General features: G+C 34.2%; 1 protein-coding gene and 1 long non-coding RNA gene across 2 annotated transcripts in view; one reads left to right on the top strand and one right to left on the bottom strand.

Moving 5' to 3' along the window:
- The window catches only part of LOC120347565 (uncharacterized), a 212,880-nt gene that overhangs the window by 97,455 nt on the left and 96,443 nt on the right, over nucleotides 1–18,982 (bottom strand). The gene's annotated exons all lie outside the window — the stretch shown is intronic.
- Nucleotides 645–18,900, top strand: LOC120347591 (protein deacetylase HDAC6-like). Its single transcript, XM_039417632.2, has 14 exons — nucleotides 645–896; nucleotides 1,736–1,935; nucleotides 2,642–2,730; nucleotides 7,632–7,824; nucleotides 10,317–10,438; nucleotides 10,809–10,963; nucleotides 11,241–11,471; nucleotides 12,656–12,845; nucleotides 13,504–13,689; nucleotides 15,979–16,501; nucleotides 16,574–16,668; nucleotides 17,344–17,444; nucleotides 17,977–18,114; nucleotides 18,745–18,900. The coding sequence occupies exons 1-14, from the start codon at nucleotides 687–689 to the stop codon at nucleotides 18,805–18,807; spliced, it is 2,496 nt and encodes an 831-aa protein (XP_039273566.2). The 5' UTR covers nucleotides 645–686; the 3' UTR covers nucleotides 18,808–18,900.

The following is an 18,982-nucleotide window of genomic DNA, read 5'->3' on the forward strand; positions in this document are numbered from 1 at the left end:
AAAGTAACTGATTATAGATGCTTGTGAGAGTTGTGTACATTTAGGAAAATATATCAGCTGTCTGTTGGTTAAAGTAGACCTGTAGTGTAGAGGAGACGAAAAGCGGTACCGTACTGTCCTTCGCAATATCAGAAATCAGAATGTGTTTTGCTGCGGAGTGCGGACTGGCATAATATGGTCGTGTTTTTTACATCATTAACATAAGCCAGTTTTAAATAATTGAAGTCGGAGGTTTGATAAATACCGGTACCATGGTTTGATTCAGTATATAATTATAAGCATTCTATGGTGTTGCTAGTAATTTTTATTTATATGTTTATTTCATTTTTTCATTACTTTTGTTTACTACCAGTGTGTAATTTATATCGTTCTTCTTACTTTATAATTTTTTTACGGTTGTGTTTGTGGGTGCATGAGAGTGTGTGTGAAATAATTCATTTATTTTATGTGAGTACAGACGTACCACTTCCTCTTCAGCTCTTGGCAAAACCTTCCATCTTATATCTGTATATATGCATTCTGTATGTTTTAAACCTTGTCCAAGGTTTTGTTTGCTCTCCTGATATCATAATCACTTTTTGTTTTTTTGTTTTACCAATCATTTTATTGTTATGCTGATTATGGAGTCGAAATAAACTTATATTGTACCTATACTTATAAACTGCAGCTTCCAGGTTAGTGATAAAATGTCGGATTCGCCATATGAAAATACCAGATCTCGTAAAATGGACGAAGAAAGCAACAGCACATCAAATTCTTCAACTCCTACTTCAATTTCTGTGGATTTAAAGAATGAAACCTTTGTAAAATTCCGTAATCTTCAGGCAATCATGAAGGAGGGAAAAAGGGCCAAGGCAAAACGTGAACAGGAAATGGAAGAAGACTTTAATTCCCTGGTTTGTTGAGCAATTATTCCTACCGTCCTAAGATACACACAATGACTGAATGAAGGAAAATTACAGAGACCCTATGCCTTTACATTCTTGTTTTTATGCAATGTTTTATTACTTTTGTATTATATGGCTGTATGGTGTATATAGCTAAGTGGGCCCCAAATAAGGTGTTGAAAAAATTAAAAATTTTCGAAGCATAAAAAATATTTTATAAAATGATAAGTACTATATTATTATTCTGTATAAAAGTGAGCAGCTCACATTAATAAGTGGCTAAGAAACATTTCGGCATTTCGTGGTCACGCCCCAATTATTATTTTTCTGTGATATGAATTGAACAATGAAAGTAATTTCTAAAACAAAAATATTCTCATTGTTGTTTTATATTTAAATATTTTAGTACTTGTTTTGGGGCTCCCGAAGTATGCGAACCAAGATGGCGGACATCGGAATGTAATATGTGAACTAGGTTAAGATTAGGCCATAATTTTAGATATAAATACTGCGGGAGGCTCTTGGCTAGTCTTCGAACTGATAATAAGATTAAAATAGGGAAAATTGGAAAAAAATTATCGCCTAACCCTAACCTGTTACCCATGTTACGTTCCGTTGTCCGCCATCTTGGTTCGCATACTTCGGGAGCACCCTTGTTTTATTCCCGTGATATGGTCCAGTCCATATACGATTGTCATTATGATTTGACATCCACTAATCCCAAGAAACAAAAAACAAGAATATAGTAGACCAGAGCCATTCTTTATTTATCACATATTCTTTTAATGAGAAGTTGAATATTATAGGTAGGCTACCCATCTTCTTATTTGTTGTTCAAAATATTTCAGGCAATTTCGCCATCAATAAAATCTCCAAAAGAAGTAAGAATACCAAAATTGAATTATGATATTGCCAAACCTTCAGAGAGTGGAAAACATGTTGGTTTAGTCTTTGATTCTCGGATGATGCAACACAAAGCATCAAAGACATTAGATTATAGAAGAAAACATCCAGAAAGACCAGAACGAATTTCAAGGCCGCTTGAAAGGTGAATGCTTGATATCGTTTGATGTTGGTTTCTATTAAGGTAGAAAAATTGTAATTACAGCCATTGATCAATTAATTCATCTTGATTTATTCAAAAGCTTCTGTGACTATACCATTCATTTTTAAGTCTTTTGCAGAAAACCTCAATATTTTCTTTTTCCATATGTTTTTTAGTTCGTAGTAGGATAGGCGGTGTGGCGCATTGTGCTAGGCTTCACGAATGCTCTCCCCATCGCACCTCTGATTACCCTACTTAGGTTCGCATGTTGGGGGTAATTATGTGCGAGAGGATTTTCCACGCTGTCAGAGGGTGATTTGCATATCTGCTGGTCAGTTACAACTCCCTAAACCATCAAGTCTATGCATCTGAAACAAATAATGGGATAAATTAATCCCATACCTGACAAGGACTGGTAACCGGACAGAAGGCCGTGGTTCGCTACTTGATTAAGACGTCTTATCGGCTTTACACCCCCCATGGGATAAAGATGTAAATCCTATCCTATCATAATTATTCTATAAAACTGTATCCTACATCTTAATTCTTCATTATAGATGGTGATTCTTGGATATGCAAGTTTCAAAACATTGGAGGAATCTTCTATAACCAAAGCTTTAGTAAATGAAATTTTTGGTGAAAATATTCCTCAAAGAAAGTTAGTTTCTTTTTATAATTGAACAAATAAATAGGTTGATATTTTTTCTAGATTATGCGGTGCAGCTATACTGGATCGTGTATATTTAATCCCAGGAAGGGAAGCTACAAAAGATGAATTATTATTGGTGCATCAAGGAGGTATTTGATGTGTATTTATACTTATGTCATCTAGCATTGTAGTTCTTTCTTTTATTTATAGAATATATTTTTTGGAGTTTTGAGAGTTAAAGAAAAAACTTCTCCTTAAATAGAGTACCAATCTATTTTGCTGTTTTCTAAGTCACACGATTTGATTAGCTTTTTAAACAAATTAAGCATTGGATATTATCCAAAATTAAAAAAGGTAAAATTTACTTGATACCAAGTTGTAAGAATGTCAATTACAATTACCATTCTCCAAAAATCCTGATTTCTAAAATTCATTTTAATATTGATCATTTTATTTTTTCAAAAAACTGTTTCATCTGTTCTATTATATATACCCAGGGTTGTCCAAAACGAATCGAATATTCGAATGTATTCGAATATCAAGGTATTCGAATACCTTTTCGGCTGATTTTCGAATAATTCCGAATAGTAGCCACTTTTCGCCGTAAACGTGGTGTTTCGTTTTACGGGAATCTTTAAACGACTTTTTAAATCGGCACTTTGATTGTTTATATTCTGTGCGACCGTACGTCGCATACAGGGGCGGACACTTTCCATAATTTTGGGGGGGCGAACTTGGATCGCCTACCGAAAAACACCGCGCCGTGTATCGTCACGTAACAATAACCTGTCGATGTCATTCTCTAAGTATTAGCATGTCATTTTGCTACTCATATATCGATTACCTAGGCTGCTTTGCTCGGACACGGAACTTGCGCGTCACTGAACCAATTTCTTGAATTCCGCGAGAATTAGCCCACGGCTCTTGCTAACAAACAGAAAATAACAAATTTGAGGTCGGAACTTCCCATTGCCGTCTGCAACAAGCACCGCGATTACGCGCTAGTTAAAAGAGCCGCCTATTTAAGCGTATAATGTTTTTTCTGTCGATCCATGACAGCCACGAGATTCTAAAATGTCCTTACATATTAATTTAATTGTGTGCAGCGTAACTCGCGGTTGCGACTTCTTAGGTCAAAATAAAAATATTACTAAACTACAGTACCACGGCGATATGGGGAAATAAAAATATGAGATAAGCTGCCTGGTGTATTTAATTTTGATACGTATTTTTGCAATCTTCCGGACTCGTTATCGCCGTTACAAAAATCTCGATATCTGATATAAAATCCCATATAGTACAATTTTACTTCATACAATGAAAATAATTATAAAGTATACTAGTAAATCAAAAATACAAATTCACCGCTTCGAAATCCACGCGGAACAGTCGCCGCGATTACGCCACTTGTTAAAAGAGCCGACTTTATCAACGAAAAATGATTTTTCACTTGTGCAAAGTAATCAATCAAAGACCGATACGGGCATATTCAAAATGTCTTGATTTATTATTTTAATTGTCTTCAATTTAAACTACGGTTGAGTCGACAAAACAAGAGCCATTCTAACACACGACGGCAATCCGCGGACATAAAAATGTGTGGTAAACTGCCCGTCTATATATTGTTTTGATCCGTATTTTTGCTATTTTGCGAATTCGATAAATTTGAGATTTACTTGTAACACTGGCACCAATCGCAATGTTGTCACTCCGATTATTTTTAAAGATAAAACCTTTCGAAAAATCCATAAATTTTTTGTCAATTCTCACGTAGTAAAAGTTATTTCAGTAGAATAAAAATACATAAATAAATACAAAAAGTGATCGAAAATACTTTAATTATCTTATATATCATCACAAACCGGGGAAAAGTCGCGTTGTCAGCTTTGTTTAATGTTAACACGAAAATTTTCGACGTCAATTTAAAAGTAATGGATAAAAAGGCAAATCCCGCTCACAATTGACCGTGTTTCGATTTTAGTGACGAAATGTTTTTAAAGGTCAAGCAAACATAATTTGTGAAATTTTGCGATTTTCGATGCCTAGAAAAGCGTTTTTAGACTGTCGCGGGCCTCAACAAAACCTATATTATTTACAGTTTTATTTTTAGTATTTTATATTGCCGCTTTCCAACTTTTCGACATAGTAAATGCTTTGATCTTTGCCCGCAAATTATGCTGGGCCTTGCACGAAATCCATAACGTGAAAAGATACGTCCAGCGGTGAAAATTGTTTATAACAACTTTAGATCTAGTTAATTTTTTAGCGATAATAATTAGTTGTTGTAATGAAACACAGTTTGCCTCTTTCACTTCTCTCGCAAGTGCCAACAATAACACTATTGAAAGATTTTGACAATGAGAAAATCATATTAAATTGTACAAAAATGAATTAGTTGTGCAAAACCGTGGCGCGTGATCGGCGGTGCGTTTGAAGACGGAGTATTACCCGTGCGGGCGCGCATGTTTCACGAAAATGTGAGGTGCTCCGAAGACGCCCTGGTCCACATTATTGTGAGAAAACAGTTATAATATCGGTGACTATTAACGGTTTAATTGCGCTTGACTATCGCACTTTTCGGAAATGATAATTTTGTAAGGCGGAAACAACATGTATAAAAAAATTTTGCGAAATTATTGGGGGGGCGACCGCCCCCCCTCGCCCCCCCGGGTGTCCGCCCCTGGTCGCATAGTGTTGCGACACATTTGCACGTTTGCGTGGGTGGACATTGCCGACATTCGTGTACGAGGCTTTTAATTTACAAATTCATTTCCATTACGTCGAAAAATTGAGAAAGTATGTTTCTTTTATTTCTATGTGGCCTGCTTTTTATTCGCATGAGTCTTCTCAAGCATGATTTGTGTAACCTTATATTTGGGTCTTAGGGTCTGCCAATCATGATATTTAATCGCAGGCTGGTTATCGTTACTTTAAAGAGAAACACGGCCACCGAGATAAAGTGATTTGTGACCCTTTCGTTTTGCCGATTCAGCAAAACACGACATGGACAGGAAAACACAGCTGTGAAATAACCCGTGGACGTACAGTGTAGTACTTATCACATTCCAAAATTATTTCAACATTCGGGTTAATAGGTTGTGAAAAATGATTGGCGCTTTACAACTTAAATTTACCGCTCAATTGTTAAAAATAGTTAATTCTGTGAGTATGATTCTACCAAACTAACATGATCTGGTTCTAAACATATAAAATTATTAGCGAATTTTTCTACCCGTCTTATTGGAGGCCTATAGGGAAAAACCCCTTTTTTGGGTGCTAAAAATAGACATCGTCCTATTTGCCATGTGGACTCTTTAGCCGGGAAATACGGTATTTATAGCCGTAATTGTTACGATATCCAATAAATTGTCACAAGTTGGAAAAACAAGTCGATTTATTAGAAAATAATTTTAGGCAAATAATTCTGATAACGATAGTTAAAAGTATCGATCCTTTCCAGGATGATTTTTTGTTGCGCAAAATAATCCAATCCATGACTGGTACCAGCATTTAAAATGTCATGCCGTATTAATTTAATTCTGTTCAACGTAACTCATGGTTGTATCGACAATCTGTGGACATAAAATGTGTAGTAAACTGACCGATATTATTAAATATTGATTCCTATTTTCATATTGATAAAATAATGAAAGTATTAATGCCAAATACAACGGGTATTTGTGGACATGAAATACGTGGTAAACTGCCCAATTATAACTAATTTCGGATTCGTGTTTACAAAATAATAAAACTAATAATTCTAAAATGCAACGGCGATCTGTGGCCTTCAAATGTGTGGTAAACTGTCCGATTTACCAACATTTGAGTTATGATAATAGAATTAAATTAACACGGTAAGGCATTTTAAGTAGTGGTATCGGTCATGGATTCGAATATTTTGCGCAGCACAAAATCATCCTAGTAAAAAGTCCATACTTTTAAATACAAACCAATGGCAACCATTATACAAATTAGTTCCCAAGAGCGGGATAAAATATAAATTCTTTTTCCGACTTGTGACAATTTTTCGTGAGTTCGAAAATAAGAATCAAAACTAATTATATTCGGCACAATATCACGGCAATCTGTGGACATAAATTGTGTGGCAAACTCGTGATTAATATTAATTTTTGATTCCTATTTTCGTATTTACAAAATACAACGGCGATCTGTGGACTTACAATGTGTGGTAAACTACCCGATTATAAATAGTTTTTGATTCCTATTTTCAAATTTATGAAATAATAAAAGTATTATTACTCAAACATACAACGGCGATCTGCGGACTTAAAATGTGTGGTAAAGTTCCCAAATATAATTAATTTTTGATTCGTATTTTTGTACTCACGAAAAAATTGTCACAAGTCGGAAAAATACCTCATACTTTATCCCGCTTTTCACAAATAATTTGGATAATGGTTGGTATTTAAAAGTATGGCCGTTTTACTAGGGTGATTTTGTGTTGCGCAAATATTCAAATCCATCATCGATACCACTATTGTCGTATTAATTTAATTCTGTTAACATGACTCATGGTATATAAAATATATGCTGCAATAATCTGCAAATATGAAATGCCTGGTAATATAGCTAGGTTGTAACTTGTAGATAGCAGTTATTCCATTGCTTATTGTATGGAAATTCCTACATACATTTAGATAAGCTTCAATTAGTGGATTTTATTTTCGAAGTATTCGAAATTTCATATTCGAAAAAAATAATTTCGAATGTATTCGAAATAGTGAACTATTCGGTATTGGCCATCCCTGTATATACCTATATCAAATATTAGGTTCTCCTTATGATTATTTTTTGCTGTTTTAAATATCTGTAATTAGGACAAGCTTGAAAAACTCGTATTAGCATGAAAACATGGGCATTGTAGTCTCGTGGTTCTAACTGCAAATTGGTAGCCAATGCCAAACGCGAAAAATTATGGGCTCTTCAAAATAGTATCTCTTTACGTATCAGGTTCTACAGAGCACCGAAAGTATTAAGCCGTCTTATAAACGAATACTTTTTTGATCACTTTATTTTTATTAATATTTAGATCATGTCGATGATATAGCATCAACTGCAAATATAGAGTCGGTGGAGGATTTTGAAGAAAAACAAGAAAGATATAATTCTATTTATTTATGTAAAGAGTCATATATGTGTGCTCTGGTTAGTTGTGGATGTACACTAGCTATTGTGGATGAGGTTGTCAAAGGATCACTGACTTCTGGATTTGCCCTAGTGAGGTAATTTTATTATACGGAAATTATTTTGAGGGTAATAATAATACTACCGGTAAATACAATTGATATTATGTATACTTTATAATTAAACTTTAGGTAAACATCCTGACTATTTTCATTCCATATATTAATTCTGATTTGGGTTTTGGGGATCACAGACCATTGTAGCATTGAAGTACATTTATAGTTTGATCTGATAAAAGTGTTTTACATGTGTGTGTTGTGTTTTTGTTGGATAAGGTATATTTTGGCCCCCAGATGATTTGGCCTCAGCCCTTTTGGTGTCAAATAAATCTGCCTAATTAAGGGGCAATACAGTTGTTCCCATTTTCCGGGCCCTGTTTTTTCATTTCAATACCAAATCAGATGATGCCCAAACGGTTATGCCAAACCACCAGCCGGCGCCCAAACAGCCGCAACAGGGATGGCCATTTCCGAATACTAAACTATTCCGAATACATTCTAAAATAATGTTTTCGAATCTGGAATTCCGAATACATTCTAAAATCAAAATTTATTAAAGCCCAGTAAAATAAGAAATAAGCTTCAATAGAAATATCAGTATAAAGCCACAAACCAACAGTATATGTACACAAAGTAATTTATAGTTTATAGATATCAATAAAAATAATAGCAACTTGTGACACAGTCAGTTTATTAAAATTGTACACTTTGTACAAATGACCATATGAAAAGATAGCCAAGGAGTTGTCCGGCGCTTTCTATCATTGGCTCCATAATATTACGATAATAGTCAAGTCTATTGACAAAAATACTACTTATTGAGTATATTTGAGTATATTTTCTGGGAGTAATAAAATTCATTGTCAATACAGGCAACTGAAGCAAGCAACAACAATCGAATATCCAATATGCCTTCACAAATTTAAATATTTAAGCCTAGAATATTCTACAACCTACCAGTATCTTTGTATATTAATTTATGTGAACCATATTGTTATTATGTGTGCATATGTCTGAAATTAGCAATAAGTTGCCAGGCGTGTAGCCAGGATTTTCAAAATCGGAAATTCCCATTGCCGCTTGTAACAGCCACCGCGATTCCGCCCTCGTTAAAAGATCCGTCTTTTCAGCGTATAATGATCATCCTGTCACGGTAAAATATTCAATCCATGACATTTACCAGATTCTAAAATATCTTTGTAGGAGATAAACTGCCTGATGTATTTAATTTTAATACGTATTTTTGCAATCTTGCCAACTCGTTATCGCCGTTAGAAAAATCTCAATAACTGATATAAAATCCTGTAGATTACAACTTCATTTCAAACAATGAATATACATATAAAGCTTAGCAGTAAATCAAAAATACATATTCATCGCCGCGATTACTCCACCTGTTAAAAGAGCTGACTTTTACAACGAATAATATAACAACAAAGTGATGAATTCGTGACCGATACGGGCATATTTAAAATGTCTTGCTTTATTAATTTAATTGTCTTCAATTTAACCTTCGGTTGCCTCACCACTCTAATATACCATGGCCATCCGAGGACATAAAAAAAAAAATGTGTGGTAAAGTGCCCGATTACATATTGTTTTGATCCGTATTTTGCGAATTCGGCAAATTTGAGTCCGCTCAATCGAAATACTGCCACTTCGATAATATTTAAGATAAAGCTGTTCGAAAAATCCATAAATCTGCTGTAAAATCTCGGAGTACAATTATTTTAGCACAATAAAAATTGATTCAGATTAATTATATTATATTTACGTCCTCACAACCCGGGAAAAAGTCGCGTTTCAAACCCTGTATAATGTTAATACGATTTTTTTTGACGGTATTTTAATTAAAGTAATGGATTAGTGACGATATGTTTCTAAACGCGGACCAAACATAATATGTGCCAGAGGCACACGGGAGTTTGCGATTTTTACTGCCTAGAAAAACATTTTTCAAACTGTCGCTGGCCTCAATAAAACCTATTTTGTTCACGGTTTTATTTTCAGTATTTTAAATTGCCGCTTTTCAATCAAAAAATTTGCGTTGTCTTCGAAACTCGCCACCGTATTTACAATCCCGTACAAGTACAAAAATAAAATATTTGTCATCGTTATCGTGGAACAAATTTGTGGAAAATTTTCATTTTAAAGAAAATAACACAAACGTAAAGGCGTTTACGGCCTGAATAACACCCACGCTGATGAAAACGATCGCGCGAAAGTTTCTATCGAGAATGTTTTCATTCGACGGAAACGTCTTGAAAGCGGCGTCGAAAATGTGTGACGTCACACAAATATCCGATATTCTTATGAAAGCTAATTCCGATATTCGAATAACCAGATATTCAATACATTCAAATACTTTATTCGAATTGGCCATCCGGCAGCTGTGCTACCTTTTCGTTTTTTTGTATGTGTACATTTAAAATGGAAAACTAAAATACTTATATGTCTCATTTCCTAGCCGTCACAACCATAAAAAATCTGGTCAGGAGAATATTATTATATTAAATCGATTGTTTTCTCAGACCACCTGGTCATCATGCAGAAACACACACAGCTTATGGATTCTGTCTCTTCAACAATGTTGCTGTAGCAGCAAGGCATGCACAAAAATTAGCAAAAAATGAAAGATTAGTAGAAAGCGAAGGTAAATTGTGATATTTTACGGTTTAACCTCACAAAACTGGGGAGCCAAGGGCGGGTGACGCTTCAATAAAGCAGAAGCCAAGCTTACCGTAATTGGTCAATCTGGAGATACCAGATCGTTTCATAATTTTTTTTACATTCATAGGTTTCTAATTCTTCATACAAAAACTTGAATCTGTTAAAATGTAATTTTGAATATTAATTTCAAATTTTTATTTAAAATTTGAATTCTTCATAGGTATATCAGAGTCTTGAGTCCAGTTCCTTGGGCTGATATACCAAAAAGATTAAATAAAAGAAATGAACCTTGAAAGCTGGATTAAATATACTGTGACTATGCCATAGCCATTTTATCACATTTTTATTTTCAGAAATGTATAAAGTTTTAATTTTGGATTGGGATGTTCATCATGGTAACGGTACGCAGAATATGTTTTATGATGATCCTTCTGTTTTATATATTTCTTTCCATCGATACGATAATGGGATATTTTTTCCATCAACCGAAGATGCAAATTATGATAGGGTATGTGCTTCAATAAATTATTTTCAATCTTGAAGAAAAAGAAGTATACAAGCATGTTCAACATAACTAATATTAAAATTAATTTATATCACAAACATTAAGGGTCTATATGGCAGTCCAATAGCCCTTGAGTCATTAAATTGCGGTTGGTATTATATATCCAGCACTGATTCTGAGTCGGAACTAGTATTTTTTAAATGGGTTAAAGTTTGTGGAAGAATTGGGATAATTTTCCCAGACTCAACACCCTTGGTAATGATCCTACATATTTGTTTAGGTTGGAAATGGAAAGGGCCTTGGTTTCAATATAAATATACCTTGGGGTGGAGCAAGAATGGGAAATTCTGAATATTATACTGCATTTGAAAGGATTGTGATGCCGATTGCAGAAGAATTTAAACCAAATCTTGTCTTGGTATCATCTGGATTTGATTCTGGTAAAGGTGATCCCCTCGGTGGATATCATGTCACTCCAAACATGTTTGGATATATGTCACATAGGTTGCAGGTTTGTTCATTTTATTATGGCTATGCATGTTCTTGGTGAATTAATTATTTAAGGTCTGTTGTATCCTATACCAGGGGTGGACAATTTTTTGGTTTGCAAGCCACATCATGGTCAGAGAAGTTATCTGTGGGCCACACTTTTTAATAAGTGCATTGATAGAGTAATGTAATTGAATTGCAATTTTGAATTTTTTGTAGTATAAAAACTATCACATCATATTCTTGCTCAAACATACATTAGCTAAAATTGGAATACATTACCCTCTAAATTTCTTCATACATGGAGACTTCATCAGTAAGGGAAGGCCCATAAAAGTCAGTAATGTCTTCTCATAAAATATTCCTTTCATTCTTTTATCTCATTTTTCGATGTGCTGCCAATGAGGTTTATAGGTCACAAAGCAATTCATTTTATTTTAAATTGAACGGGAACTCCAACAAATGTATCATTGCCAACAGTCCTTGCAGTTTGGCAACATGAATATAAATTTACAGAATTATAAAAATTTATGTTGGCTTGAGGCTTTCTAGGGCCATACAAAATATTGTCACTGGTCAGAAATTGCCCACCACTAATAAAATAAGCTTTGATTTTGAGAATTATTTAGAATATTTTTATCCGAAAAATTTGTCATTCAAGGCATTTGATCTGATAGTCAAAAAAAAATTGACTTGAAAATTCAATCCTGACAATAAAAAAATAGAAAATTGAAAACATACAGGTTTATCCCACATTTGTAGATGACCATAACAGCAAACACAAGCTGTATATTTTGAATAAATAAAAGAATTTAAAAAAATATTTGTGTAACAAATTCGGTAAAAGCATTCTGGCGCTTTCAGTAATCGTAAGTTCGTAACTTCTGAGTTCTTACATAGTTTTATATATTGATGGCTGTATGTACATGGTGTTATTCGAAGCATCATATCATATAAAAAATTATTCTCTCAATATTCCTTGTTGGACACGAAGTGGACCTATGGATCGTTTTGTTATTGTGTTGTTGTTGATCATCATGTCAGTATTTTTTTTTCTTTTTGTAGTGGAAAAATTGAGATGTGGTACTGATAGGCTACTGTGACAGATAGCATACCCGTACCACTTTGTGTCCATATATTTGAACATCGCTCTCTTGTTATATTAATTATTGGCGTACAGCAAATTTAAAATCAACATTTTTTTAGATGTTGGCAGGTGGGAAGGTTGTTATTGTATTGGAGGGCGGATACAATCTAACAACAGTATCAGACAGTGTGCTTGCTTGTGTTGAATCATTACTTGAATTTCCTCGCGATACAAGGAAGATTGGGAGCCCCGATATAGAGAATCTAAAATACAATGTTCCACCAAGGTTAAAACCTCCAAATACGCCAGGTATTGCTTATAACCTCAAATGTCGGTTCATCTAGATGTGTTTGAGCTGTTCTTTATAGATAAAGATTCATATAAATTTTTTGTCAATTTTTACTAGTATGGACTGCTCTCTACATTTGCGTGTTTGAACTTGCGTTTAAACTAAGTGCATCAAGTGCTGCTGTTTCGATTCCTTCCTGGTTCGCATTTCATGGTTCTGCTCTCAAACATGCAGTTTAGTGGTTAGGTAAATAGTTAGCTACCCTGATATTATTTCAGGTAGTAGAGATGGGACCTATCTTTTTGTCAGTAGCAGTAAAGCAGATATTGCTCACAACATTTGGCATTAAGCAGTTCATTTTATCACTTTTTCTCATGTATCTCAGCTTGTATTTGTATCAATTCAAATTCATTATCATATTTACTATCTGATTAATGAACACTTCTCTAAAACTATGGACAAAATTGTGCCTAAAATTTAGTAACTAGTTATCTGCCTTGCCATCTGTATGAATTATTGAATCAAGCAATTATATATAGTCATTCTTATGCAAGTGTGCATATTTGATGAAACATGGCACGGCACCAACAGAAGTGTTTTTATAACATGCTTGAATCTTGATCTTGGTTTGGTTTTTCAATAAAACCTCAGGTTATTTCTTATTAATCGTTTTTTAAGGTCTATCATGCATTCTACAAGTCCTGGAATATATTGTTTCGTTTTGGCCTTGCTTGGAAAGTCACAAAAACAAAGTTGATGAATTGCTTCAGGTTGCAAAACGTCTTTCTATTGAGAAATTGACGAAAAGCATTAACAAGTTAGAAGTTGAGGAAGACAAAAATTCAAAAAAAAGGCACAGTTATGGTAAGCAGATTTATTAAATCGTGATGAAATAGACTACAAATAGACCTTATTCATTAAAAACCCATCTTACGCGCAAAAAGAAAAGTGATGTAAACAAAACAATTTTAACATTAGCTCTTATGGGGAATGTGATCACCACAGCAGAAATTTGCATTTTTTGTAATTTTCTAGATATCTTTCATTCTAGACGTGGGCAGTTTTGAGGACAGAATATTTTTTAAATCTTTTTTGATATTTTTATCATGATAAACATGGTCAAGATTTTTGATAATCGTTCATTAAAATTTTAATGAGCGCGGTGTTTCCGATGACGTCATTCTCACTGTACCATGAGATTCTGCCAATGCACCGTGCTCTGTGGGATATGCGCTGGGAACGGTAACTGCGTTTAACATTACCAATCTATAACCCATACCATTTCTATCACGCTTGTTTACTGGTTTTACGCATTTGTACCTGTACAGCTAGCAATCATTTACTGAAGGCATGCTGACGTGGTATTTAAACTACCGGTACCGTACCAAGGCTACAACAGGTGAAAACTAAATTATTTATTGAATAGGCCTACGAACAAAAATGTTGGCCAGCCTGCCAATAGGCAGGATAAGTTGTACGATACCGGTATACAAAAAAGATGAATATCTCCAACCTATAACGGTACAATACCGGTTAATAAATTAATAAATTAAAATAAGGTTAAAAAACATGACTGAATACGAGAGAGAGATTTATTTCGTCAACCATAATACAAGCATTGAATCAATAAAAATTATATACGAAACACACAGTTATTCGTTATAGACTGGGGAGCGATAGCTTACGACCATCACAGTCAGCTCCCCCCTGCCCCCCATGTTCGCTATCAAGTTTCACAGTTAGAATAGGATAGGAAAAAATCGTAGTCCATTATAAAAACCACTGCCTTTTTTGTAGATTTTCACTTAGTGGACACTTAGCAAGTACAGCAGTTAATTTATAAATACGTTTAGGATATTTCATTAAACAACAATGGAAAAGGTACATTGGAATCAGTCAAGCTCCAAATGCTAATGGCATTAATGAAAAGAAATAAAGAATTTGAGAAATGAAGACTGAAGTTTCCATCTGAGACATTGGAAGATGCTAAAACCTTATAGACTTGATAGTGTGGAAAGCCTTCTCACAATGCAGTAATAATGGAACATATATTCATAATATCATTATACAGGCTTCAAGTTGAACTATATGTTTAATTCAAATATCTATCTTTGCTAATAAATGCTGAAAACCATTTATTTCAATCTGCTGAGTGATTAGGGCCAGAAATTTGCTGTAGGGACCATCACCAGGGCTGGATTTACCAATAGGCTAGGCAGGCTGAAACCTATCCAATAAAAACCAGAATAGGTCTTTCGTTGGACGCCAGTGGTGGTCCCGGTACCGGTATTCTAGTATTCTGTTATCACAAGCAGTTGGAGTGCATATCCCACAGAGCACGGCGCGTTGGCAGAATTTCATGGTATAGTGAGAATGATGTCATCGGAAACACCGCGCTCATTAAAATTTCAGTGAATGATTATCAAAAATCTTGACCATGTTTATCATGCTAAAAAGATTTAAAAAATACTCTATCCTCAAAACTGCTCACAATGAAAGATATCTAGAAAATTACAAAAAATGCAAATTTCTGCTCTGGTGATCACATTCCCCATAAGAGCTAATGTTAAAATTGTTTTGTTTACATCACTTTTCTTTTTGCGTGTAGGATGGGTTTTTATTGAATAAGGTCTATTGAATTGTAGGCCTAAGGAATAAAGGTCAAATCTTCTCTCTCTTCTCTGCCTGATTTTCCTTTGAAATGCTAAAAAAATCACTCATGTTCACTAAACTCGGTTCAGCAGATAAATAAACTACTGCTCACAAAATTGCAGCAGGTAGTGCTAAATACAATATGTAAAATATTCAATCATATTTTAGGTATGTTTAACACAATTCTGTTAATTTTTGCGGCGCACTTAGCAACTTTCCTGTCTTTCGCAGCACACCCTTTGGAAACCGTATTTTGGTATTTTTGGTTTCACTCAGAAATCTCTGCACAAGTAGCTAATGATATGTAAGTTGTTATTGTCACTATTTTTGCAAGGACCATGGTGTTTTCGTTTCTCCAGTGTTTACCCAATGAAAGTTTCTGTTTCTATTCTGGCTCAATCATGAACAATATATTTTCGGTCATTGTCCCTTTCTGGGTGATTCATCAACCCATTTCCTTCATTATTTCTTTTTAATCTTGGTATTTGTTTTTCATTACAGGTACAAGATTGCAATCTTCAAAGAAAAACGAGAATGGACCAGATACCCCGAATTTGAATTCCAGCTCATCTACAATAAAATCACCTGAAAATTTAACTTTTTCTACTCCAACTGGTGATTCAACAGACTTTAATATAAAATCTAATAATGAAACAACTGAAAATAGCAATGCATTCATTATGGATGATTTAAAAAATGCTTTACCTGATACTGGAACTGATAATGCAGATAACCTTTCAGATGATTCTTACTATAGTACAACCAGTGTGCTGGGTGGTGGGCAGTCACCTAACACACCGAGTGCTACTCCCCACACAGAAGACAAAGAAAATCCATCATCAGCAAAAATGGATGGAAGTTATCTCGATTCCTTATCAGAGGTTAAAAAAGTATATAACGAACCAAATATAGATAATGAACTTGGTGCGGTAGGTGGAGAAATAGAGATAACAACTGATAACAAAACAAGGAAAGAGATTACTATGGTGTTATCTGCAATGGGTCTTACTGACATTGATGGGATGTAAGTGCTTCTGCTTCTTAATTAAACTTAATATCCCATATTTCATACTAAAATTTAATTTTTCTTTCAAAGGAGTATGGAAGATATGATAGCTATAGCTCAAGCGACACTTCCTGAACATGCAAGTGGATATACAGTTCCTAAAGATAATTGCCCTCATGTTGAAGGTAAACATGTCTTGCTCATTGACATTCTTATCAGCATTGTTCGACTGCGGTACTCACATAGTATATGTACCAGGCTAGGGTTTGGCCATAATTTTATTCAGATTTTTCTTAAACTTTCCGGTTCAACTGGGAATATTTTAGTTCTATTACGAGTTCAGGGACTGTCTCTGTTAGCGAATATACCCCTTGCCCAAAGGTTTCAGTCCCTTTATACAACTTGATGTAAAAGTAGGCGAACAAAATTTGTTAGCTCCATATTGGTACATACACTTCTGGAGTGCCCTTGATTCTGCCTACCAATTAATTTTCGATTTTGACTAAACTGAATTAATGGATAACTTTGCAGAAATTCTTTTCATATTTTAAATTTCATACTATAAAGTATAGTGAAATATTGCAATAATTACTAAATGTTGAACGTTTACAATATCATTAATTGACAAAATTCAATATATAATTATAACCTGCGAAACCTCATTGAGTAAATGTACAGTTTGTAAATTAGATATATATATTACATCATACATTGAGCCTACCCTCTGAGATTTGCATCATTTTTTTAGCCAGCATGAGAGTAGCTTGCAAAGCACTGTGCAGCTTGAAATTCAGAGATTTTTTCTTTAAGAATGTCTTGAATATTGATATAAAATTTCCATTTCATTTTGTATATTTCAGGTCATGTTAACCCCAAAACAGTGGATTTATTAAACCTGGACACATTCTGTGCTATGTGTGAATATGTTATTGAGAATTGGACTTGTTTGCAATGTGCAGAGGTAACAATTGTTGTGACATTGAAAATTCATTTTACATTGATTGGAACACTTGTGCTACTAAAATACCTTTTATAGTAATAAATGTATTATAAAAGAAAAGGATAAATATTTGTAAATCGCAAATCTGTCTTGTTTGCTGGTGTTCCTTGTGTCTCTTTTTTTGGATAGTTTTTCTGTATTTCTATCTCTGTCTAGCATTGAATTTTAGTTGATGGTAATAATATTATATGTATTTTTGAATCACAAGTCCATGCAACTGAAAATAAACAACTGGCTCACTAATCCCACGCCCGACATGGACTGGTAACCGGACGAGAGGGTGTGGTTCGCCATATGATTGAGCCGTCCTATCGTTTTTCCTCTCATCCGGGATAAATATGTAAATCCTATCCTACCTGTATATTGTTATTTATGAATTATATGCCAACAGGTCTTTTTGACTTCAGAAAAGCATTTTAAATTTGAATTTTGCTCTAATACTATTGAAGGTCAAATTATCATATATGATATTCCATTTTTACAATCCTTCCAGGTGTTTTGTGGAAGATTTGTTAATGCTCACATGTTGGATCATTTCAATGAAACGGGACATGCTGTTGTGTTAAGTCATTCTGATTTAAGTTTCTGGTGTTACAATTGTGACGCATATCTCAACAATTATACGATAAAGGTTTGTCAGGTTTTATTCTAGTTCATTGAAACTAGTTCCTTTTACTTATCAAGTAAGAAAATTTATTTTCGTTTCGTCTGTGTGCCAGAAATAGTATTAATAGTATTTTTACTTGCCGTAATTGATAATTCTAGTAAGACTTGACTATCACAGAGTATTTGTTTGTAACGCTCATCCAAACGCGAAAGAACTTTTTTTTTCTGCCTTTTTCTGCCCATTCAGCTGGTATCTGTTCAAGTCCACAGTATAAAGCGGCCATTTATGAGTAAGACATTTGAGTATGGGTACTGTTGGATAAAACTAAATATTTTCAATTGCTTCATGCTAGCAAAAAATACTTTGCCGTTGTGATCATTTGTGCTAAATTCCAATAGAATGAAGTCCTCCTATGAACCATCAAGTCCATGTATCTGAAACAAACAACTAGCAAACTAATACCATATCGGACATGGACTGATAACCGAATGAGAGGCCGTGGTCCGTCATATGATCAGTCTTATCGGCTTCTCTATCTCCTGGGATAAATATGTAAATCCTGTAAATTTTTATTTTCCTTTCTTTCCCCACTGTTTCCAATTCATCTAATTATGGAAACTTTATATTATGATTTTTGTTGTTATACATTTGCAGATTTTACGTGAAGTGTACAGGAAGGCCCATGTATTGAAGCACAATGTTGATCTACCTTCCTGATTCTGATAATTGAACTTCGAATGTTTCTAATAATGAATTTTCTAATCATCATAAAAATATCTTTTATTTAAATAATTACAATATTTTACTCAGTATGTGTGTCATTTTAATGGATGTGTTCCACACTGTATTTACTTGTGGTGCGTTAGGAATATGCTTGTCGTCGCAAGAGGGT

This window comes from Styela clava, chromosome 11 (assembly GCF_964204865.1).
Source record: "Styela clava chromosome 11, kaStyClav1.hap1.2, whole genome shotgun sequence".
NCBI classification, from domain to species: domain Eukaryota; kingdom Metazoa; phylum Chordata; class Ascidiacea; order Stolidobranchia; family Styelidae; genus Styela; species Styela clava.